The sequence below is a fragment of the Pan troglodytes genome, chromosome 2 (genome assembly GCF_028858775.2).
Source record: "Pan troglodytes isolate AG18354 chromosome 2, NHGRI_mPanTro3-v2.0_pri, whole genome shotgun sequence".
Taxonomy (NCBI): domain Eukaryota; kingdom Metazoa; phylum Chordata; class Mammalia; order Primates; family Hominidae; genus Pan; species Pan troglodytes.
Window position 1 is genome coordinate 183,834,589 of NC_086015.1, and position 19,288 is coordinate 183,853,876.

At 37.1% G+C, this 19,288-nt stretch overlaps 1 protein-coding gene across 5 annotated transcripts in view; it reads right to left on the minus strand.

The window, feature by feature from the left end:
• CCDC39 (coiled-coil domain 39 molecular ruler complex subunit) overlaps nt 1-19,288 on the minus strand; it is a 260,910-nt gene that overhangs the window by 52,076 nt on the left and 189,546 nt on the right. For 3 of the 5 annotated variants that reach the window (XM_054682367.2, XM_003310126.6, XM_063806406.1), the window contains 4 exons: nt 18,354-18,545; nt 18,035-18,126; nt 2,663-2,782; nt 658-804 (listed from right to left, as the gene is read on the minus strand). In XM_054682367.2, coding sequence (XP_054538342.1) covers nt 658-804; nt 2,663-2,782; nt 18,035-18,124 — 357 coding nt within the window. In that variant the 5' untranslated portion in view covers nt 18,125-18,126; nt 18,354-18,545. Of the gene's footprint in view, nt 1-657; nt 805-2,662; nt 2,783-18,034; nt 18,288-18,353; nt 18,546-19,288 lie in introns of those variants that run through there. The other 2 variants (XM_063806407.1, XM_063806408.1) reach the window with 2 other exon arrangements.

The window sequence follows — 19,288 nt, forward strand, 5'->3', positions numbered from 1 at the left end:
GTAAATATAGTAAAAGAGATAAAAACATTTATGTATATTTAGTCACTTAACAAATCTAGACTCATAAAAAAACAGAGACAACTATATAAACAAATACAAATTAATAAGTATGTAATTATACACAAAGATTACATTATAAAATATGTAAGTGTATTTCCATATGTATATGCACATGTAAAGAGAAGAATCAGAATTTGGAAAGAGCTCCCAAATCAAGTAACTATAAACTAAAGAAAAGATAGAAATAGGTTAAAGTAGTTTAATGTTAGAGTCACAAAACTGATAAATCAATATGAAAGGTCAATATTTTAAATGAAATTCAAAACTAAAAGTATTTCTTAAAATGTGGCTGTTAAAAATCTAACACTTACATATAAACCACGCCTAGTATTTTATAACAGGCAGCAAGCATGGTACTTTGCATATAGTAAGCCTCAGTAAGTAGCTGATGAATGAATAATGGGAAAATGTACTATTCTATTATTGTTTCATTCAAATCACAGCTCCATGTGCCTTTCACTGTCCAAAAAATACGTAAGTAAACACTAGGAAACTAATGTATGCCTTTCCCATACAAGAAAAAAAAAAATCAATGCTCATTTGGTGATGGAAGAATGAGAAGTAGCACAGAATTTTAAGTAATATTTCAACATATACTTCTTTATCACTTTTCTTTTCCAGTATTGAAGCCATCTCATTTTCCAGCCGTTGAATTTCATCTTTCACTCGTCCCAATTCTCTTTGAGCAATGGCCTTAAAATGTTCTTCACTTTCAGTCTCACGCTCCCTTGCATTGCAAAGAGACTACAGAATAACACACAAGATAAAAAGGCTTTTAAAATTTTAGAAATTTTGAATAAAAATATTTATAATAATCCATTAGATTAAAACAAAGTTCCCATAAATTGCTTACATTAAGTACTACTAATTCCACTACTCTAAAATCTACATTACATTAGACTGTGATTACAATATAGTTGGTGTTGCTCACTAGTTGTAAGAAAGTCAATGAACTGTGCTAGGAGAAAATACTGTCAATAGTTTTCAGATACTACGTAGATCTAGGAAAACTAAAGAAAACCAAAGTTTCAGTTAGACTTAAAACTTATTATCTACAAATAAGAAATATCCATTAAAAAACAGTTGAGAAATGACATGTTTTATATGAATTGATCACATATTCTAATTAACAGACATTATTTTTAAATAATTATTTAAACACCAATGGTTGTGAATATTCTCTAGAGTATATTAGCACATAATCACATCTTTATGTTCAGTTTTATGTAACAAAAGAGTATGTGTTAACTAATTTTACAGTGCTTCAAAGTTATCACTTAGTATTAATTTTACAGTACTGAAGCTACCATTGTTGGAGGTTTATTATTCTTTTGTCTCTATTACTCTATTCATTTGAGGTTTGATGATAATAAGATACAACTACAGAGTCTCTGCCTCTCCAATCCCCAGCTCAGTAGTTTAACAACTTAAGGAAAAGTGTTGTTCCAAATAGTTTATCAATTACTCAATCACATTGAGATTCAAGAATTCTAAGTTTGTTTTTAAGTTTATTAAATTTGTAACTTTCTAATAAGACTTGTAAGTCATGAAATACTTATCTATATTGATTATAAATTGCTTTTTAAAATATGGCACTGTTCATTTTTTTGAAACTACATACTATTTCTCAGACAGTAGATGCACTTTAAAAAAACTAGTTTGAGATAGAAGTTAGAAAACTCTCCAATGCTGTTTGCTGAGCTGCCTGGTTTGCTGGGCATCATTAGGGAGTGAGTTTCTGTACTTGAACAGATTATGAAGCTTACTTAATAACCACAAGTTTTAATTTTTATTATATTTATGTTAACATTTCTAAGATGCCTAATGTCTTCCCCAGTTATCTTAAATAAAGTCTCTTAAGTATAATTTAACTTTTTAATCTCAGGATTATTATTATGAATTTCAATTCTTGAACAATGCTAAGATGTGTAGACTACTGGCCTCCACTCAAAATGGCCCCAGTGAGTTGTGCTGAAAAATTAAAAAGGAGACAGAAATTTTATTATGTATTATATTAGTTCTGTTTCTGCTTATAGCCATCATTTCTCACCACCATCATTGTACCTTTCTCAAATAACCTGCTGTCTAATACAGATTGTTTGAATAATGATTTCTCCTTTCATATGGATTAATTTTTTGTTTAAAATTGGAGCAGTCGCAGCACTTTGGGAGGCTGAGGCGGGAGGATCACCTGAGGTCAGGAGTTCGAGACCAGCCTGACCAACATGGTGAAATCCCGTCTCTACCAAAAATACAAAAATTAGCTGGGGGTGGTGGGTGCCTATAATCCCAGCTACTCGGGAGGCTGAGGCATGAGAATCTTTTGAACCCAGGAGGCAGAGGTTGCAGTGAGCTGAGATCACGCCACTGTACTCCAGCCTAGGAAACAGAGCGAGACTTCATCTCAAAAAAAAAAAAAAATTGGACCAGTAGTTAGTTCCTCTAAGCCTTTTTCTATCTACTTTCATGTTCAAGGTTATGTTCACAATAGTTTAATTATGCTAAGGTTTCCTATTATAGCTGTAAAAATCACAGATGTAAATATACTATGAGATGTTCCATGACTACACGATATAATCAACATAAATTTCAGTTACTGTACCTGTGTAATTGAGAGCTCTTGCTTAACATTTTTGAAGTGAGAAGTCATAGAATTAATTCGCTCTTCATACTCACGTAACTCATCTTGCAAGCTTGCTCTTTCATCCTTCAGCTTTGACAACTGTAAATAATAAATACTATGATTAACCAAAGTCCTATTAAGTTTTACCATATGAAGGACGTAAAATCAAAGAAAATTAAATTTTCATTTACATTGTCTTAGTCAATTTGGACTGCTATAACAAAAATATCATAGACTAGGTAGCTTAAACAAAATTTAATTTGATTCATGAGAAATTCCTCACAGTTCTGAAGGCTAGGAAGTCCAGGATCAAGGTGCCAACTAATATGATTCCTGGTGAGGGCCCTCTTTCTGATTTCCAGACAGATGCCTTCTTGCTGTATCTTCACATGACAGAGAAAGAGATCATCTCCCTCTTGTCTTTTCTTAAAAGAGCACCAACACCATTCATGAGGGCTCTACCTCTATGACCTGTTTACTTCTCAAAGGCTTCACCTCGAAATACCATCACATTGAGGATTGAGACCACCATATGAATTTTGGGAGGACACAAACATTAAAAACATAGCATTTTGTTTCTTTAAATGTCCACATGAACTTCTAAAATCTACTAATTCTTTAAATGTTATAAAATAGTGTTGTGATTTGGAGATTGCTGTGGGAAAATTAGCACCATATTACACGGAATGGAAATCTCTCTTAGATTTGCAGCGGTAGCAGATCTACTCAAAAATGCATTTTTCATACAGCAATACTATATTTTTATAGGGCAAAAATGAGATTCTACTCCATTATTAAACCACAAGAGATCTTTTTTTTTTTTTTGAGATGGAGTCTTGCTCTTATCACCCAGGCTGGAGTGCAGTGGCGCGATCTCGGCTCACTGTAACCTCTGCTTCCCGAGTTCAACGAGATTCTGCTGTCTCAGCCTCCTGAGTAGCTGGGATTACAGGCACCCACCACTACATCTGGCTAATTTTTTTTTTTTTTTTTTTTTGGTATTTCTAGTAGAGAAGGTGTTTCACCATGTTGGCCAGGCTGGTCTCGAACTCCTGACCTTAGGTGATCTGCCCACTTCAGCCTCCCAATGTGCTGGGATTACAGGCATGAGCCACCACACCCGGCCTAAACCACAAGATATCTTAAGCGAACAAGAGCATACTAACAAGATGTAACAAAAACAGAGCAGGAACCATAAATGTGAATAGTCACTAGGCATCAAGCATGATTTCTTCTCCAAGAACTCCTTTTCAAACCCCATTGAACTGGGCTAAGTTTAAGAGAACAGAACAACTGACTCTTATGTACCTAGAAACTGTTGCTTAATGTATTTTGTTTACCTTTGAATTATAACTTTGACTGGAAACAAAACTGTGTAAATGTTAAACAAAATAAATCCTTGGGAAATTATAAGACAGATTCTCAGGATTATTAGAATATACTATCCCTCAAAGCAGCATATAAGCTCAACAAAATAAAAATATGCTTTTTGAGGTCTGGAGCTACAGTCCCCAAAGTCAGGGATATCTCCTGAGGGTACACAACATAATCCACTGAAGTGTGAAAGGAAATATTAGAATTTCAATTTAAGAAAAAAATACTAATTTACTCATTTGTATGTCCTATACTAATATTAAATATTTTTTTTTGCTTTTTGTGTCATTAAACTTTTAATTCCCTCTCGTTTCCTGTTCTTTTTTAAAAAAGTTATTAAAATGAGTTCTTAGTTTCTTTACTTTTTGTCTTAATGATTGAATTAAAAAGGCATTTAAGGCTATACGTTTTCTTTAAATAAAATTTTTGCTGTTTCCCATGGATCTGGGCATAAAGCAGTCTCTTTATTGTTTTCTAAAAGGTGATTTTTCCTTTTCAATTTCTTTTTCATATAAGGGCCACCCAAGAATATTTCTCAGAAACATGCCTAAGTATTTAATACGGAGGATCATTTTTAATTATTTAATAATTTTTAAAAATAATTTAAAAATAATCTATTATAAATTCTATTGGCTTATCATCAAATAATGTGACCTACAAAATGTTTGTTTCTACAGCATTTTAGGGATTATAATTTTTTAATTTTGTTAAAATATACAACATAAAACTTTCCATTTTAACCATTGCTATGTGTACAGTTCAGTGGCAATAAGTACATTCACACTGTTATACAACCATTACCACCAATCCATCTACAGAACTTTTTCATCTTCCCTGAACCTCTATACAGATAAACACTGACTCCCCATTCCCTGCTCCTCTCAGCCCCTGACATCCACCATTCCACTTTCCATCTCTATGAATTTGACTACTCTAGGTACCTCATATAAATGCAATCATGCAATATTTGGCCTTTTGTTTCTGGGTTATTCACTTAGCATAATGCTTTCAAGTTTCGTCATTGACTTTTAATGCATTAAGATTTTGTTTTGGTATAGTACATGATCCACTCTTGTAAATGTTTTATGGGTATGTTTTAAGGTGTATGTTATCTATTCAAGAGACAGGTGTCTCTATGTTTTTACTTTTATTGTATTATATCCCTTACATCCTTATTTTTGTCTAGTAGAGTTGTCTAATTCTGAGGTGCTCATTAATGAAATAGCTCACTGTAACTGTACTTTTGTCAAAGTCTACTTGCATTTATAATAGGTCTTGCTTTTAAGTAATTAGCTGTTGTGTTTTGTACATACAGCTTTATGACTTTTATTTGCTTCATCAATTATGCCATTTATAATTGCATAATGTCCCCAGAGCAAACTTCTGACTTTTAAATGAAAGCATAATTAACTCTCCACAAGTTGAAAAGCCCTTCCCCAAAGAGTTTCCAAACAACATTTTATAGCTTCTTTCTTAAATATAAAGGGACATGTAACAATCACCAGATATTTATTGAAAACTTACATCATGTGCAGGATGCCAAAATAAGCAAAGAAGATCCCAGAAGAAACAGATAATTCAGGACAAAAAAGACAAGAACTAAACACATACACATTACACATACACACACACACACACACACACACAATCAGATTGGAGAAGATATTTTACCCCTAAAACAAGACCATGGTGCTACAAAAAAGCAACAAAGAACTTGAAAATATAGTTCATCAATATAGTTGCCCAAATAAGACATGCAATGGAAAGATAAAACCCTAAATACTTTCAGAGTTTTTTTTTTAAAAAAGGTAAACTACAAAGAAACAGAAATCAGACTAATATCAGATTACTAACTGAAACACAGCTGGAAGGTAATTGATACATTCCAAATTCTGAAGTAAAATTATTTTCAACTTAGTGTCTTCTACCCAGTCAAAGTACCATCAGATGTGAGTGTAAATAAAGATATTTTCAGAGATTCAAAGATTCAGAGTGTTTACATCTCAAACAGTCTTCTTATGGAGACACAAGAAACTATTCTATCAAAATAAGGGAATAATACAGACACACTCCATTTCATTGCACTTTAGTGTACTTCTCCAATGGCACATTTTTAACAAAGTGAAGGTTTGTGGCAACCCTGTGTCTAGCAAGTCTATTAGCATCATTTTTCCAATAGCATGTGCTTATTTTGTGTCTCTATGTCACATTCTGGTACCTCTTGCAATATTTAAAATTTTTTCATTATTATTATATCTGTTATGGTTATCAGTGATCAGTGAGCGTTGATGTTACTATTGTAATTGTTTTGGGGTGCCACAAACCGTGCCTCTCTAAGACAATGAACTTAATCAAAAAATGTTGTATCTGTTCTGACTGCACCACTGATCAGGCCTCCCTCATCTCTCTCCCTCTTTTGGGGCCTCTCTATTCCTTGAAACACAATATTGAAATTAGGCCAGTTAATAACCTTACGATGGCCTCTATGTATAAAAATCAAAAGCTAGAAATGATGAAGGCCCAAAGTTGACAGAGGCCAAAAACTCAGCCTCTTGCACCAAACAATTAACCAAGTTGTGAATACAAAGGAAATGTTCTTGAAGGAAATTAAAAGCGCTACTCCCTTGAACACACAAATGATAAGAAAGCAAAATAGCCTTATTGCTGATATGGAGAAAGTGACGTAGGGATGGGTCCAGACTCCAGAGGCAGGACTCAGACACCAGACCAAATTGAGGACTAGCTAAAACAGGTTCAGGCGGAGGCAGGTTTCTATAAGACATGCTCACCAGTGTGCCATGTCAGTTCACCTTTGCCACGGCAACACCCAGAAGTTATTACCCCTTTGAACCAGGCACAATGTCTCATGCCTGTAATCCCAACATGTTGGGAGGCCAAGGCGGACAGATCACTTGAGACCAGGAGTTCAAGACCAGTCTTGCAAACATGGCAAAACCCATCTCTACTAAAAATTAAAAAAAAATTAGCCGGGTATGGTGGCACACAATGGTAGTCCCAGCTACTTGGGAAGCTAAAGTAGGGGGATCACTTGAGCCTGGGAGACAGAGGTTGTAGTCAGCTGAGATCATGCCACTGCACTCTAGCCTGCGCAACAAAATGAGACCCTGTCTCAAAAAAACAAAACAAATGAAAAAACCAAGGACTCTTCCAGACTTGGGGTCTTCAGATATGCTGGTCTCTCTTCCTAGAACATTTTCCTTCCCTAATGGCTACTTGTATATTATTATTCAGGGCCTCATATTATTCAGTTTGTATATAAAATTAGAGAGGCCATCCCTGCCCACTTAATTCAATACAGTTTTTCCCAGTTATTTTCTCTCATAGCAACCTTTTCATATTTAGTAATTACCTTCAAACAACTTACCACAATTAGTAACTATGTTTCTATTTGTTGTTTATTTATTTTCTATCTTTGCCACTAGATTATAAGATGAATGACAACAGGAACCATATGCATTCTTAAAAATTTTTTGCTTAAGCTTAATGGCAAGAAGCATATGCATTTTGTTCACCCTACATTCGCAATCTAGAGTAATGCCTAGAACATAATAGCACTCCATAAAAATCCACAGAGAGAACAGATATAGGAATTACAAGAGTTTTAGATTTGTATGGAGTTATATCTGTCAGTCTTTTCTTTGGTGATGTTTATGTTTTGTGCTACACTGAGGAATGCCTTTCCCAGATTATTTTAAAAGTCTCCAATAATTTCTTCTCATACTTATATAATTACATATTCTACAGCAAAATTTGTAATGCACATGAAATTATGTTCGTATGTGAGAGGAAGCAGATTCATAACTCTTTTTTCAAAACAAATAGCAATACACCATTCATTAAATAGTTTATCTCTCTCCTTTGATTTGAAATGCATTCTTTTTATATTAAATTCTCACACATGGAAAGATATGCTTCTGGATGTCTGGTGTTTCGTTGATTTATTTATCTTTACAAAAGTGCCACACCGTTTTGAGTAGCATAGCTTTTTAGTATGGTAGGGCAAAACATACTACCACCACCATCACAACTATTCTGTCTAGTATCACACACTTTCACCTCCAAATGAACTTTGGAATTGAGTTGTCAAGTTTTTTTTAAAGAGCCCTAGGCATTTTCACTGAAACTTTCTTGAATATACAGAATAATTTAACAACTGAAACTTTTATCATATTGTCTTCTGACCCAGAAATATGTAAATGTCTCCATTTGTTCAGATCTTCTTTTATGTAATTAATTCTTAATATATTTGCACATGACCAGATTCAGAGCATTTCTATAACCCCAGAATTAGAAGAAACCTCCAAGATTTCCCCGACTACAAAATGTACATCAGCAACATGCAGTGCTTTTACACTTCCACTGATTAGGTACTCACTACCTCCTAAGGAAATACATTTTACCACAATAGATAATGAAATAGATAATGACTTGGATAATGAAATAAGTCTCATAGGGAAAATGTCAGAGGGGTCCTGTAATTGTCCTGTTTCACAATTTCCTTATCTACACAAAATGCTTTTTTAGTGATGATTATCTTGACCAGTATCTATAAAAATTTTTAAACATGTACACGTCACAAGGCTGCATCAGACTGTTGACTGCTCTGTTGAGCACTGTTAATGAAAGAGATGGATGTAAATAAAGTCTTTATAAAGGGGCACTGACTTCACAGCCAAATATTATGCAATATTTCTGAAATCATTGTTACTTTTTTTCAGTGTTTTCATCATTGTTCCTGGCACATAGTAATCTCTTGATTAATACTCACTGAATTAACGAATCGATCATTCTTATGGATTTATTTCTCCTCATAATGGGGACATAACTACATTAAAAACATGTTCTAATGCAGAGGAACAGTAAAGACCTCTCTAATTACAGACTTTCAATATCCTTTTCTGGGAAATACACATTCACAATTTGTTTTTGCCCATGACAACCACTGCCTTGTAAAAAAAAATTATGTAATATACTTAATATTTTTAAGGATGTGTACAAGTATTATCATGTAATTAAGTTGGGTACAGTGGTGTGTATGGAAGGGGTGTGTGTGTGTGTGTGTGTGTGTGTCTAATTAATTCCTGAAGATGAGTGACATTAAACAAAAGCTGACAATTTTCTATGACTATTTCCTAGAACCCAAGGCAAAGAAGAAAAGAAAGGTCTTTATATCAAAGTATTCTCACCTATAAGTAAAATGGTCCTAAAAATCAAAAGAGTTGGTTAAACCAATACTTTAAGAAGCTTTGATATTCAGAGGTCCACACTTTTTCTAGTGGAAAAACACACTTTACTGATTTTATTCATTTACTCTAATTCCACAGATGGTGCTTCATGTCTGTATATGTAAAGTACCACAGTACCTTTTTTTCTCTTTTTTTTTTTGCTTTACTTTTTTTTCATTTAATTTCTTGAAATAAATCAAAAGTGCTACTCCCTTGAACATACAAATGATAAGAAAGCAAAATAGCCTTATCACTGATATGGAGAAAGTGAAATATGAGGTGGGTCTAGACTCAAAGGCAGGGCTTCGACCAAATTGAGAACTAGCTAAAGCAGGGATGAAGGGGAAGCAGCTTTCCATAAGACATGCTTGCCAGCGTCCCATGTCAGTTTACCATTGCCATGGCAACACCCAGAAGTGATCACCCCTTTAGGCTGGATGCGGTGGCTCACACCTGTAATCCCAACACATTGGGAGGCCAAGGCTGGTGGATCACTTGAGGCCAGGAGTTCGAGACCAGCCTGTCCCACATGGCAAAACCCTGTGTCTACTAAAAATACAAAAACTAGCTAGGTGTGGTGGTATGCACCTGTAATCCCAGCTACTTGCAGGGCTGAGGCACAAGAATGCTTGAGCCTGGGAGGCAGAGGTTGCAGTGAGCCAAGATGGTGTCACTGCACTCCAGCCTGGGTGACAGAGCAAGACTCTGTGTCAAAAAAAAAAAAAAAAAAGTTATCACTCCTTTCTATAGCAACAACCCAATCACCTGGAAGTTACCACTCTTGTTTTAGAAACTGCTGCATAATCTGACCCTAAGTATATGTATAATTAAAAGTGGGTATAAATATGATGGCAAAACTGCCTCTGAGCTGCTACTCTGGGCACCTGTTTTCAAGTATCCCTGCTCCACAAGGAGCAGTACCTCTGCTGCTGCATACTGCCACTTCAATAAAAGTTGCTGTCTAACACCACTGGCTCACCCTTGAATTCTTTCCTGTGTGGAGCCAAGAACCCTCCAAGGCTAAGCCCCAATTCTGGAGTTTGCCTTCCCTGCATCAAAAGATTTAGTGGTCCAGATAGAGGATTAAATCAGCCACAGTCAGCTTACAGGTGCAGTGGTATGATCTCGGCTCACTGCAACCTCTATCTTCTGTGTTCAAGCGATTGTCCTTCCTCAGCCTCCTAAGTAGCTGGGATTACAGGCATGCACCACCATTCCTGTAAGCCAAAGCCTAATCCAGAGAAGGGCCCTTAACTTTCTTCAATTCTATGAAGGCTGAGAAGGGTGAGGAAGCTGCAGAAGAAAAGTTTAAAACTAGCAGAGCTGGGTTCATGATGTTTAAGGAAAGAAACCATCTCCACAACACAAAAGTACAAAGTGAGATAGCAAGTTCTGATGTAGAGGCTGCAGCAAGTTATCTAGAAGATCTAACTAAGATCATTGATAAAGGTGGCTACACCAAACAACAGATTTTCAACATAGATGAAACAGCCATATATTAAAACAAGATGCCATCTATGACTTTTATAGCTCAATAGGAGAAGTCAATGCCTGGGTTCATAGCTTCAAAGGACAGGTTGACTCTTAGGGGCTAATGCAGCCGGTGACTTTAAGTTGAAGCCAACACTCATTTACTATTCTGAAAATCCTAAGGCCCTTCAGAATTATGCTAAATCTACTCTGCAAGTGCTCTATAAATAGAAAAAAAAAAGCCTGGATGACATGTCTGTTTACAACATGGTTTACTGAACATTTTAAGCCCACTCTTGATTCCAGCTGCTCAGAAAAAAAGGAATTCCTCTCAAAATATTACTGCTCATTGGGCCAGGTGTGGTGGCTCACACCTGTAATCCCAGCACTTTGGGAGGCCAAGGCAGGCAGATCACTTAAGGTCAGGAGTTCAAGAGCAGCCTGGCCAACATGGTGAAACTCCATCTCTACTAAAAATACAAAAATTAACCAGTCATGGTGGCACATGCCTGTAATTCCAGCTACTCAGAAGGCTGAGGAAGGAGAATCGCTTGAACCCAGGAGTTAGAGGTTGCAGTGAGCCAAGATCACACCACCGCACCTCATCCTGGATGATGACAGAATAAGGCTCCATCTCAAACAAACAAACAAAAAATTAATGCTAACTGACAATGCACCCGGTCACCCAAGAGCTATGATGGAGACGTACAAAGAGATTAATGTTTTCATGCCTGTTAACAGAACATTCTGCAGACCATGGATCAACAAGAAATTTTGACTTTCAAGACTTACTTCAGAAATACATTTTGTTAGGCTATATCTGCCATAGATAGTGATTCCTACGATGGATCTGAGCAAGGTAAATTGAAAACCTTCTGGAAAGGATTTATCATTATTGATGCCATTAAGAACATTCATGATTCATAAGAGAAGACCAAAATATCGGTATTAATAGGAGTTTAGAAGAAGAATATTCCAGCCCTTATGGATGAGTTTGAGAGGTTCAAGACTTCAATAGAGGAAGTAACTGCAGATAAGGTAGAAATAGCTAGAGAACTAGAATCAAAAGGGGAGCCTGAAGATGTGACTGAATTGCTGCAATTTTATTAACAAACTTGAACAGATGAGGAGTTGTTTCTTATGGATGAGCAAAGAAAGCAGTTCCTTGAGATAGCATCTACTCCTAGTGAAGATGCTGTGAACATTGTTGAAATTAAAAGGAATTTAGAATATTACACAAGCTTATTTGATAAAGCAGCAGCAGGGTATTGGAGAATTGACTCCACCTTTGAAAGTTCTACTGTGCATACAATGTTATCAAACATTATTGCATGCTACAGAAAAATCTTTCATGAAAGGAAGAATCTGTTGATGCGGCAAAGTTCATTGTTCTCTTATTTTAAAAAATTGGCGCAGCCACTTGAACCTTCAGCCACCACCTTGATCAGTCAGCAAACATCAACATCAAAACAAGACTCTCTACCAGCAAAATGGTTACAACTCACTGAAGGCTCAGATACTTGTTAGTATTTTTTTTAACAATAAAGTATTTTCAATTAAGGTATGCACACGTTTTGAATTTTTTATTGAACACCTAATAGACTGAAGTAAAAGTAAACATAACTTTTACATGCACTGTGTGACTTGCTTTATTGCAACGTTCATTTTGTTGCAGTGGTCTGGAACTGAACTCACAATATCTTGAAGGTATGCCTACACAAGAAAAACGAAGGTATGTGATCTAGGAAATACAGCCTCAACTCAGCAGAGGAATAAAGAGAATTTCGAAGGTAACAGTTGTAAAACAGGCCTGTGGGAAAATCTGTACATATTGGAAAATACAGCACTCCAGAAGGAAGTGGGTGGGAAGTAGAGGGCAGAAGGAATAGAAGAGTACCTTGAAGATCTGATGCTTTAAGATGTATAAACTTAAAGCAGGCAATGCAAGGAAGTAGACTGGCAATCTAGGATGCAAGAAATTAAAATGACAGTACTTGGCAATGCAGGCTCTTTTTTGGTTCCATATAAATTTTAAAGTAGTTTTTTCCAATTCTGTGAAGAAAGTCATTGGTAGCTTGATGGGGATGGCATTGAATCTGTAAATTACCTTGTGCAGTATGGCCATTTTCACGATATTGATTCTTCCTATTCATGAGCATGGAATGTTCTTCCATTTGTTTGTGTCCTCTTTTATTTTGTTGAGCAGTGGTTTGTAGTTCTCCTTGAAGAGGTCTTTCACATCCCTTGTAAGTTGGATTCCTAGATATTTTATTCTCTTTGAAGCAATTGTGAATGGGAGTTCACTCATGATTTGGCTCTCTGTTTGTCTGTTATTGGTGTATAAGAATGCCTGTGATTTTTGCACATTGATTTTGTATCCTGAGACTTTGCTGAAGTTGCTTATCAGCTTAAGGAGATTTTGGGCTGAGACGATGGGGTTTTCTAGATATACAATCATGTCATCTGCAAACAGGGACAATTTGACTTCCTCTTTTCCTAATTGAATACCCTTTATTTCTTTCTCCTGCCTGATTGCCTTGGCCAGAACTTCCAACGCTATGTTGAATAGGAGTGGTGAGAGAGGGCATCCCTGTCTTGTGCCAGTTTTCAAAGGGAATGCTTCCAGTTTTTGCCCATTCAGTATGATATTAGCTGTGGGTTTTTCATAAATAGCTCTTATTATTTTGAGATACGGCCCATAAATACCTAATTTATTGAGAATTTTTAGCATGAAGGGCTGTTGAATTTTGTCGAAGGCCTTTTCTGCATCTATTGAGATAATCATGTGGTTTTTGTCTCCGGTTCTGTTAATATGCTGGATTACTTTTATTGATTTGCATATGTTGAACCAGCCTTGCATCCCAGGGATGAAGCCCACTTGATCATCGTGGATAAGCTTTTTGATATGCTGCTGGATTCGGTTTGCCAGTATTTTATGGAGAATTTTTGCATCGATGTTCATCAGGGATATTGGACTAAAAATTCTCTTTTTTTGTTGTATCTCTGCCAGGCTTTGGTATCAGGATGATGTTGGCCTCATAGAATGAGTTAGGGAGAATTCCCTCTTTTTCTATTGATTGGAATAGTTTCAGAAGGAGTGGTACCAGCTCCTCCTTGTACCTCTGGTAAAATTTGGCTGTGAATACATCTGGTGCTGGACTTTTTTTGGTTAGTAAGCTATTAATTTTTGCCTCAATTTCAGAGCCTGTTATTGGTCTACTAAGAGATTCAACTTCTTCCTGGTTTAGTCTTGGGAGGGTGTATGTGTCCAGGAATTTATCCATTTCTTCTAGATTTTCTAGTTTACTTGCGTAGAGGTGTTTATGGTATTTTCTGATGGTAGTTTGTATTTCTGTGGGATTGGTGGTGATATCCCCTTTATCATTTTTTATTGCATCTATTTGATTCTTCTCTCTTTTCTTCTTTATTAATCTTGCTAGCGGTCTATCAATTTTGTTGATCTTTTCAAAAAACCAGCTCCTGGATTCATTGATTTTTTGAAGGGTTTTTTGTGTTTCCATCTCCTTCAGTTCTGCTCTGATCTTAATTATTTCTTGCCTTCTGCTAGCTTTTGACTGTGTTTGCTCTTGCTTCTCTAGTTCTTCTAATTGTGATGTTAGGGTGTCAATTTTAGATCTTTCCTGCTTTCTCTTGTGGGCATTTAGTGCTATAAATTTCCCTCCACACACTGCTTTAAATGTGTCCCAGAGATTCTGGTATGTTGTGTCTTTGTTCTCATTGAAGCCAAAAGAACAAAGCTGGAGGCATCACGCTACCTGACTTCAAACTATACTACAAGGCTACAGTAACCAAAACAGCATGGTACTGGTACCAAAACAGAGATATAGACCAATGGAACAGAACAGAGGCCTCAGAAATAATACCACACATCTACAACTATCTGATCTTTGACAAACCTGACAAAAACAAGAAATGGGGAAAGGATTCCCTATTTAATAAATGGTGCTGGGAAAACCTGCTAGCCATACATAGAAAGCTGAAACTGGATTCCTTCCTTACACCTTATACAAAAATTAATTCAAGATGGATTAAAGACTTAAATGTTAGACCTAAAACCATAAAAACCCTAGAAGAAAACCTAGGCAATATCATTCAGGACATAGGCATGGGCAAGGACTTCATGTCTAAAACACCAAAAGCAATAGCAACAAAAGCCACAATAGACAAATGGGATCTAATTAAACTAAAGAGTTTCTGCACAGCAAAAGAAACTACCATCAGAGTGAACAGGCAAACTACAGAATGGGAGAAAATTTTTGCAATCTACTCATCTGACAAAGGGCTAATATCCAGAATCTACAAAGAACTCAAACAAATTTACAAGAGAAAAACAAACAACCCCATCAAAAAGTGAGGAAAGGATATGAACGGACACTTCTCAAAAGCAGATATTTATGCAGCCAACAGACATGAAAAAATGCTCATCATCACTGGCCATCAGAGAAATGCAAATCAAAACCACAATGAGATATCAACTCACACCAGTTAGAATGGCGATCATTAAAAAGTCAGGAAACAACAGGTGCTGGAGAGGATGTGGAGAAATAGGAACACTTTTACACTGTTGGTGGGACTGTAAACTAGTTCAACCATTGTGGAAGACAGTGTGGCGATTCCTGAAGGATCTAGAACTAGAAATACCATTTGACCCAGCCATCCCATTACTGGGTATATACCCAAAGGAATATAAATCATGCTGCTATAGACACATGCACACGTATGTTTATTGCAGCACTATTCACAACAGCAAAGACTTGGAACCAACCCAAATGTCCAACAATGATAGACTGGATTAAGAAAATGTGGCACATATACACCATGGAATACTGTACAGCCATAAAAAATGAGTTCATGTCCTTTGTAGGGACATGGATGGAGCTGGAAACTATCATTCTCAGCAAACTATTGCAAGGACAAAAACCAAAACCAAACACCGCATGTTCTCACTCATAGGTGGGAATTGAACAATGAGAACACTTGGATACAGGAAGGGGAACATCACACACTGGGGCCTGTTGTGGGGTGTGGGCAGCGGGGAGGGATAGCATTATGAGATATACCTAATGTAAATGATGAGTTAATGGGTGCAGCACACCAGTATGGCACATGTATACATATGTAACAAACCTGCACGTTGTGCACATGTACCCTAAAACTTAAAGTATAATAATAATAATAAAATATATATATATATAAAATCACAGTACTATGGGCCCTTCTTGCAACAATCATTTGAGGATAAAATCCAGCCAGCCAAAAGACAAATCAAAATGAAAAGTTCAAGAAAGATAAACTGAATAAAAGTGACTGCAGTAAGGACCATTAAAGCAAATCAAGTATAAAACTAACACTAAACACTTGTGATAAATTAAGGGCATTGAATCAAATGCAAATAAAACTTGATAATATTAAAAATGATAAAACCATTATTTTTAATAGGGGAAAAGGAGGTGGGAAAATGTGTAAGAGTGCTGACTTATTCTTTAAAATCAGAGACATTCAGTAATCTGTATTTGAAATATAGAGTTCTTAGAAACATTAACCATTTAATTTTTTCTTAACTTAGAGGAATTTTTTAGCAATCAGCACCTCTTGTGATCAAGTAATATTTACCTGAAATTCAACAACTGCTTTTTCTTCTCTCAAATACTAAAATAAATATTTTGTGTTAAAAACCGCATATATATAATTCCATTATAATACTCATTTTTCTCTTCTTTCTGTATATCTGTATACCAAGATGTCTGAAATGTGTGTTTAATGCCATGGTAATCATTTCTACAGTACAGTGGACACTTTGGAGAGGGAATACCTTATGTTTTTATCTCATACCCTTCTATTCTGTTTGAATATCTTAAATTTACAGGAGTTGCTTTTTAAATGTCAGAGTTTATTTATGTAATGCAATTGTGGTGCTCATTTTTCTTCTTTATACGGCTCTATAATTTTTTAAAATAGCTAATATACGTAATATGTACATAAAAATCCTGTGTGACACATATTATGGCAAGAATACTAAAACCTAAAATTTGGATGGAACCTTAACCCATATTATGTCCCTAGAGCCCGCGAAGTAATTAGTTTGTTTATCTCCATCTCCGCTTTACAAAAAAAGAAGCAGGATTAGGGTTGGTAAATAGGATCTGAACCCAGGGCTGGATACTTAGTATTAATTCCTCGGTACTCAGTGCTAGATCCCTTACATTTTCTAATATTGCCCTCCTTTGGGGAAAAATTGCAGTCTTCTAAATTACACATGAGTAAATAGGTCAGAACGTGTTAAAAAGCATTTCCATTGTTTTCAAAAGGTAGAGTAACAGGGTTTTCATTTTCCTTTTTTAGAGCTGAGAAAACTTTCTGTTCCGTTTTATAAAGTTGTGTAAGCATCATCTGTTATTCTTGGACCTTCTTCTACACAACATACCACCACCAAAGTTTTTCAAAATCTGCTGACCCGGTTGCAATTTTTTATTTTTTTATTTTTATTTTTTCGTAGAGACGTGGTGGGAGGGGTTTGTGGGGGGTCTCGCTTTGTTGTTCAAGCTTGTTTACTCCTGGCTTTTAGGGATCCTCCGCCTCAGGTGTGAGCCACTGCGCCCGGCCTGCAATTTTTTTTTTTTTAACAACTGCTATGAATTGTAGTTAGTGTAAGTTCGTCCTTACAACGTAAAATTTCTTATGTTAATCTGTGACAACTCGATCTTCTCTTTGAAAAACTGTAAACTGCACATTTCATTCTTACTGGGCTGTTCCTCTTGAAAACATCTCAAGTCACTTTCAGCTTTAAACATTACAGACAAAAACTCACAAAGAAATATGAACCTTCTGGAGTTTAATTTATAAACGTGCGCAAATAACCGTTGCTATGCAAACCTCAGAAGTTCTTTTCCAAGTAGCTCTTTAATTTTTGAGCAAGGAAAAAGCGGGCGCCGGAACCAGCCTTTCCTCTCCCGCCAGGAGGAATGAAATAAGTAAGAGGAGTGGGCATGAGGAAGGGAGTAATAATTCGAGCTTTATAACCCTAAATGTCAATTATGGTTTTAATAGCATTTTTAAATGCTTAACAATTACTGAAATAGGCAGACAGGGTAAGGGAGGAGGGCGATGGCGCGGGGGAGTGTTAGAGGAAGCACAGGATTAGGAAAGGGGAGAAATAAAAGGGCTGGGGTGGTACTGCCAACCAGAAAACGCCCCCAACAGGCTCTCTCTGCTTCCTCCCGCCTGCCTCAATTGATCTCACCTGATCTTCCAGTAGCTTGTTCTCCTCGTTTGCCACCGGGATGGCGAACCCATCCTCCCAGTGCAGCTCAGCCAGGAATTCGCTACTCATGACTGCAAACGGATAGAGAAGATACAGAGCAAAGATCCGCCTTCTTGTACAGCGGGTGAGCAGCACCCGCGTCAAGCCCAGGCACCTGCACAGTGCCGCGGCAATTGCCGCGGGAGCCCTAGCAACCTTCCCGCGTCCTTAGTTACCAAACAGGAAACGCTCCAGCCCGAAGGCGAAACTTCCGGTTGAGAACTCCCTGCCTGCAGGCCGAAGAACCTTTTTTTTTTACCTTGAGCACTGAGGGATGAGCAGCAACTTGCCCCTCCCGAGGTTCCCGGGGGTTGCCAGGCGGCAGCGTAACTTTCCACGAAAAGGCGGCTCTCGGATCGCTCCCGGAGCGTGTGAAACCTGTGGCCCCCGGAGCTGGCTGGAGGACCACGGGGCAGCTGGCTGGAAGTAAACCACACGATCCTCCGATTGCCTGGGGGAAGACGGGAGCCAACAGAGATTATAAACTAAGTTTCTTTTCAAGGTGTGTTTGCTGTGTTGTGTAGATTTGAGCTACTACAGTAGGTGAAAGTAGACCGAAGTGAACTGGTGTTTGGAAACAGAACTCTCTCTCTGGCATCACTGGGATGTTCTGATCGTCGCCTGTTTCAGTCGGCCAGCCTTCCTCACCGCACTCACCTGCCCCATCGCGGATGTCCCAGTCGATCACAGACGCGGACCGCGCGGAGGCCGCACACTTGTGGCGCGGTGTGGTAGCCCCTCCGGCACCACTCCCACACTTGCATTTTTCTTTGCATTTTTGTTTGCTAACATTTAAAGTGTGGAATTTCGCATAAACGTCTGTATTTCCTCCGCTTGAAAAAGGGTAGGTGACACAATCCCCATTATCAAAAGGCAATGTTCCGCTGGAGAGGCGCCCCCTTTAGACCAACAAAGCACTTTACCAGTTCACTAATTTGAATTACCTGCTTGGCACGGGTAGGCATTTGAGTTATAGTCTCTCTTGTATAGTATCTCAGAACTGGAAAGGACAAAACAATCAACTAATCTAATCCTTTCATTTTCTCGGTAAGTTAAACCGAGGCTCCTTGAGACAAAGTGATTAAAGAAGGGATGCTGTGCATGAATTAATTTTACGTATCCAATAATCATCTGTAATCTTTTTTTGCTCTTTGGAATTTTATTTTACCTAGACATTGTTAAACTTTTATTATA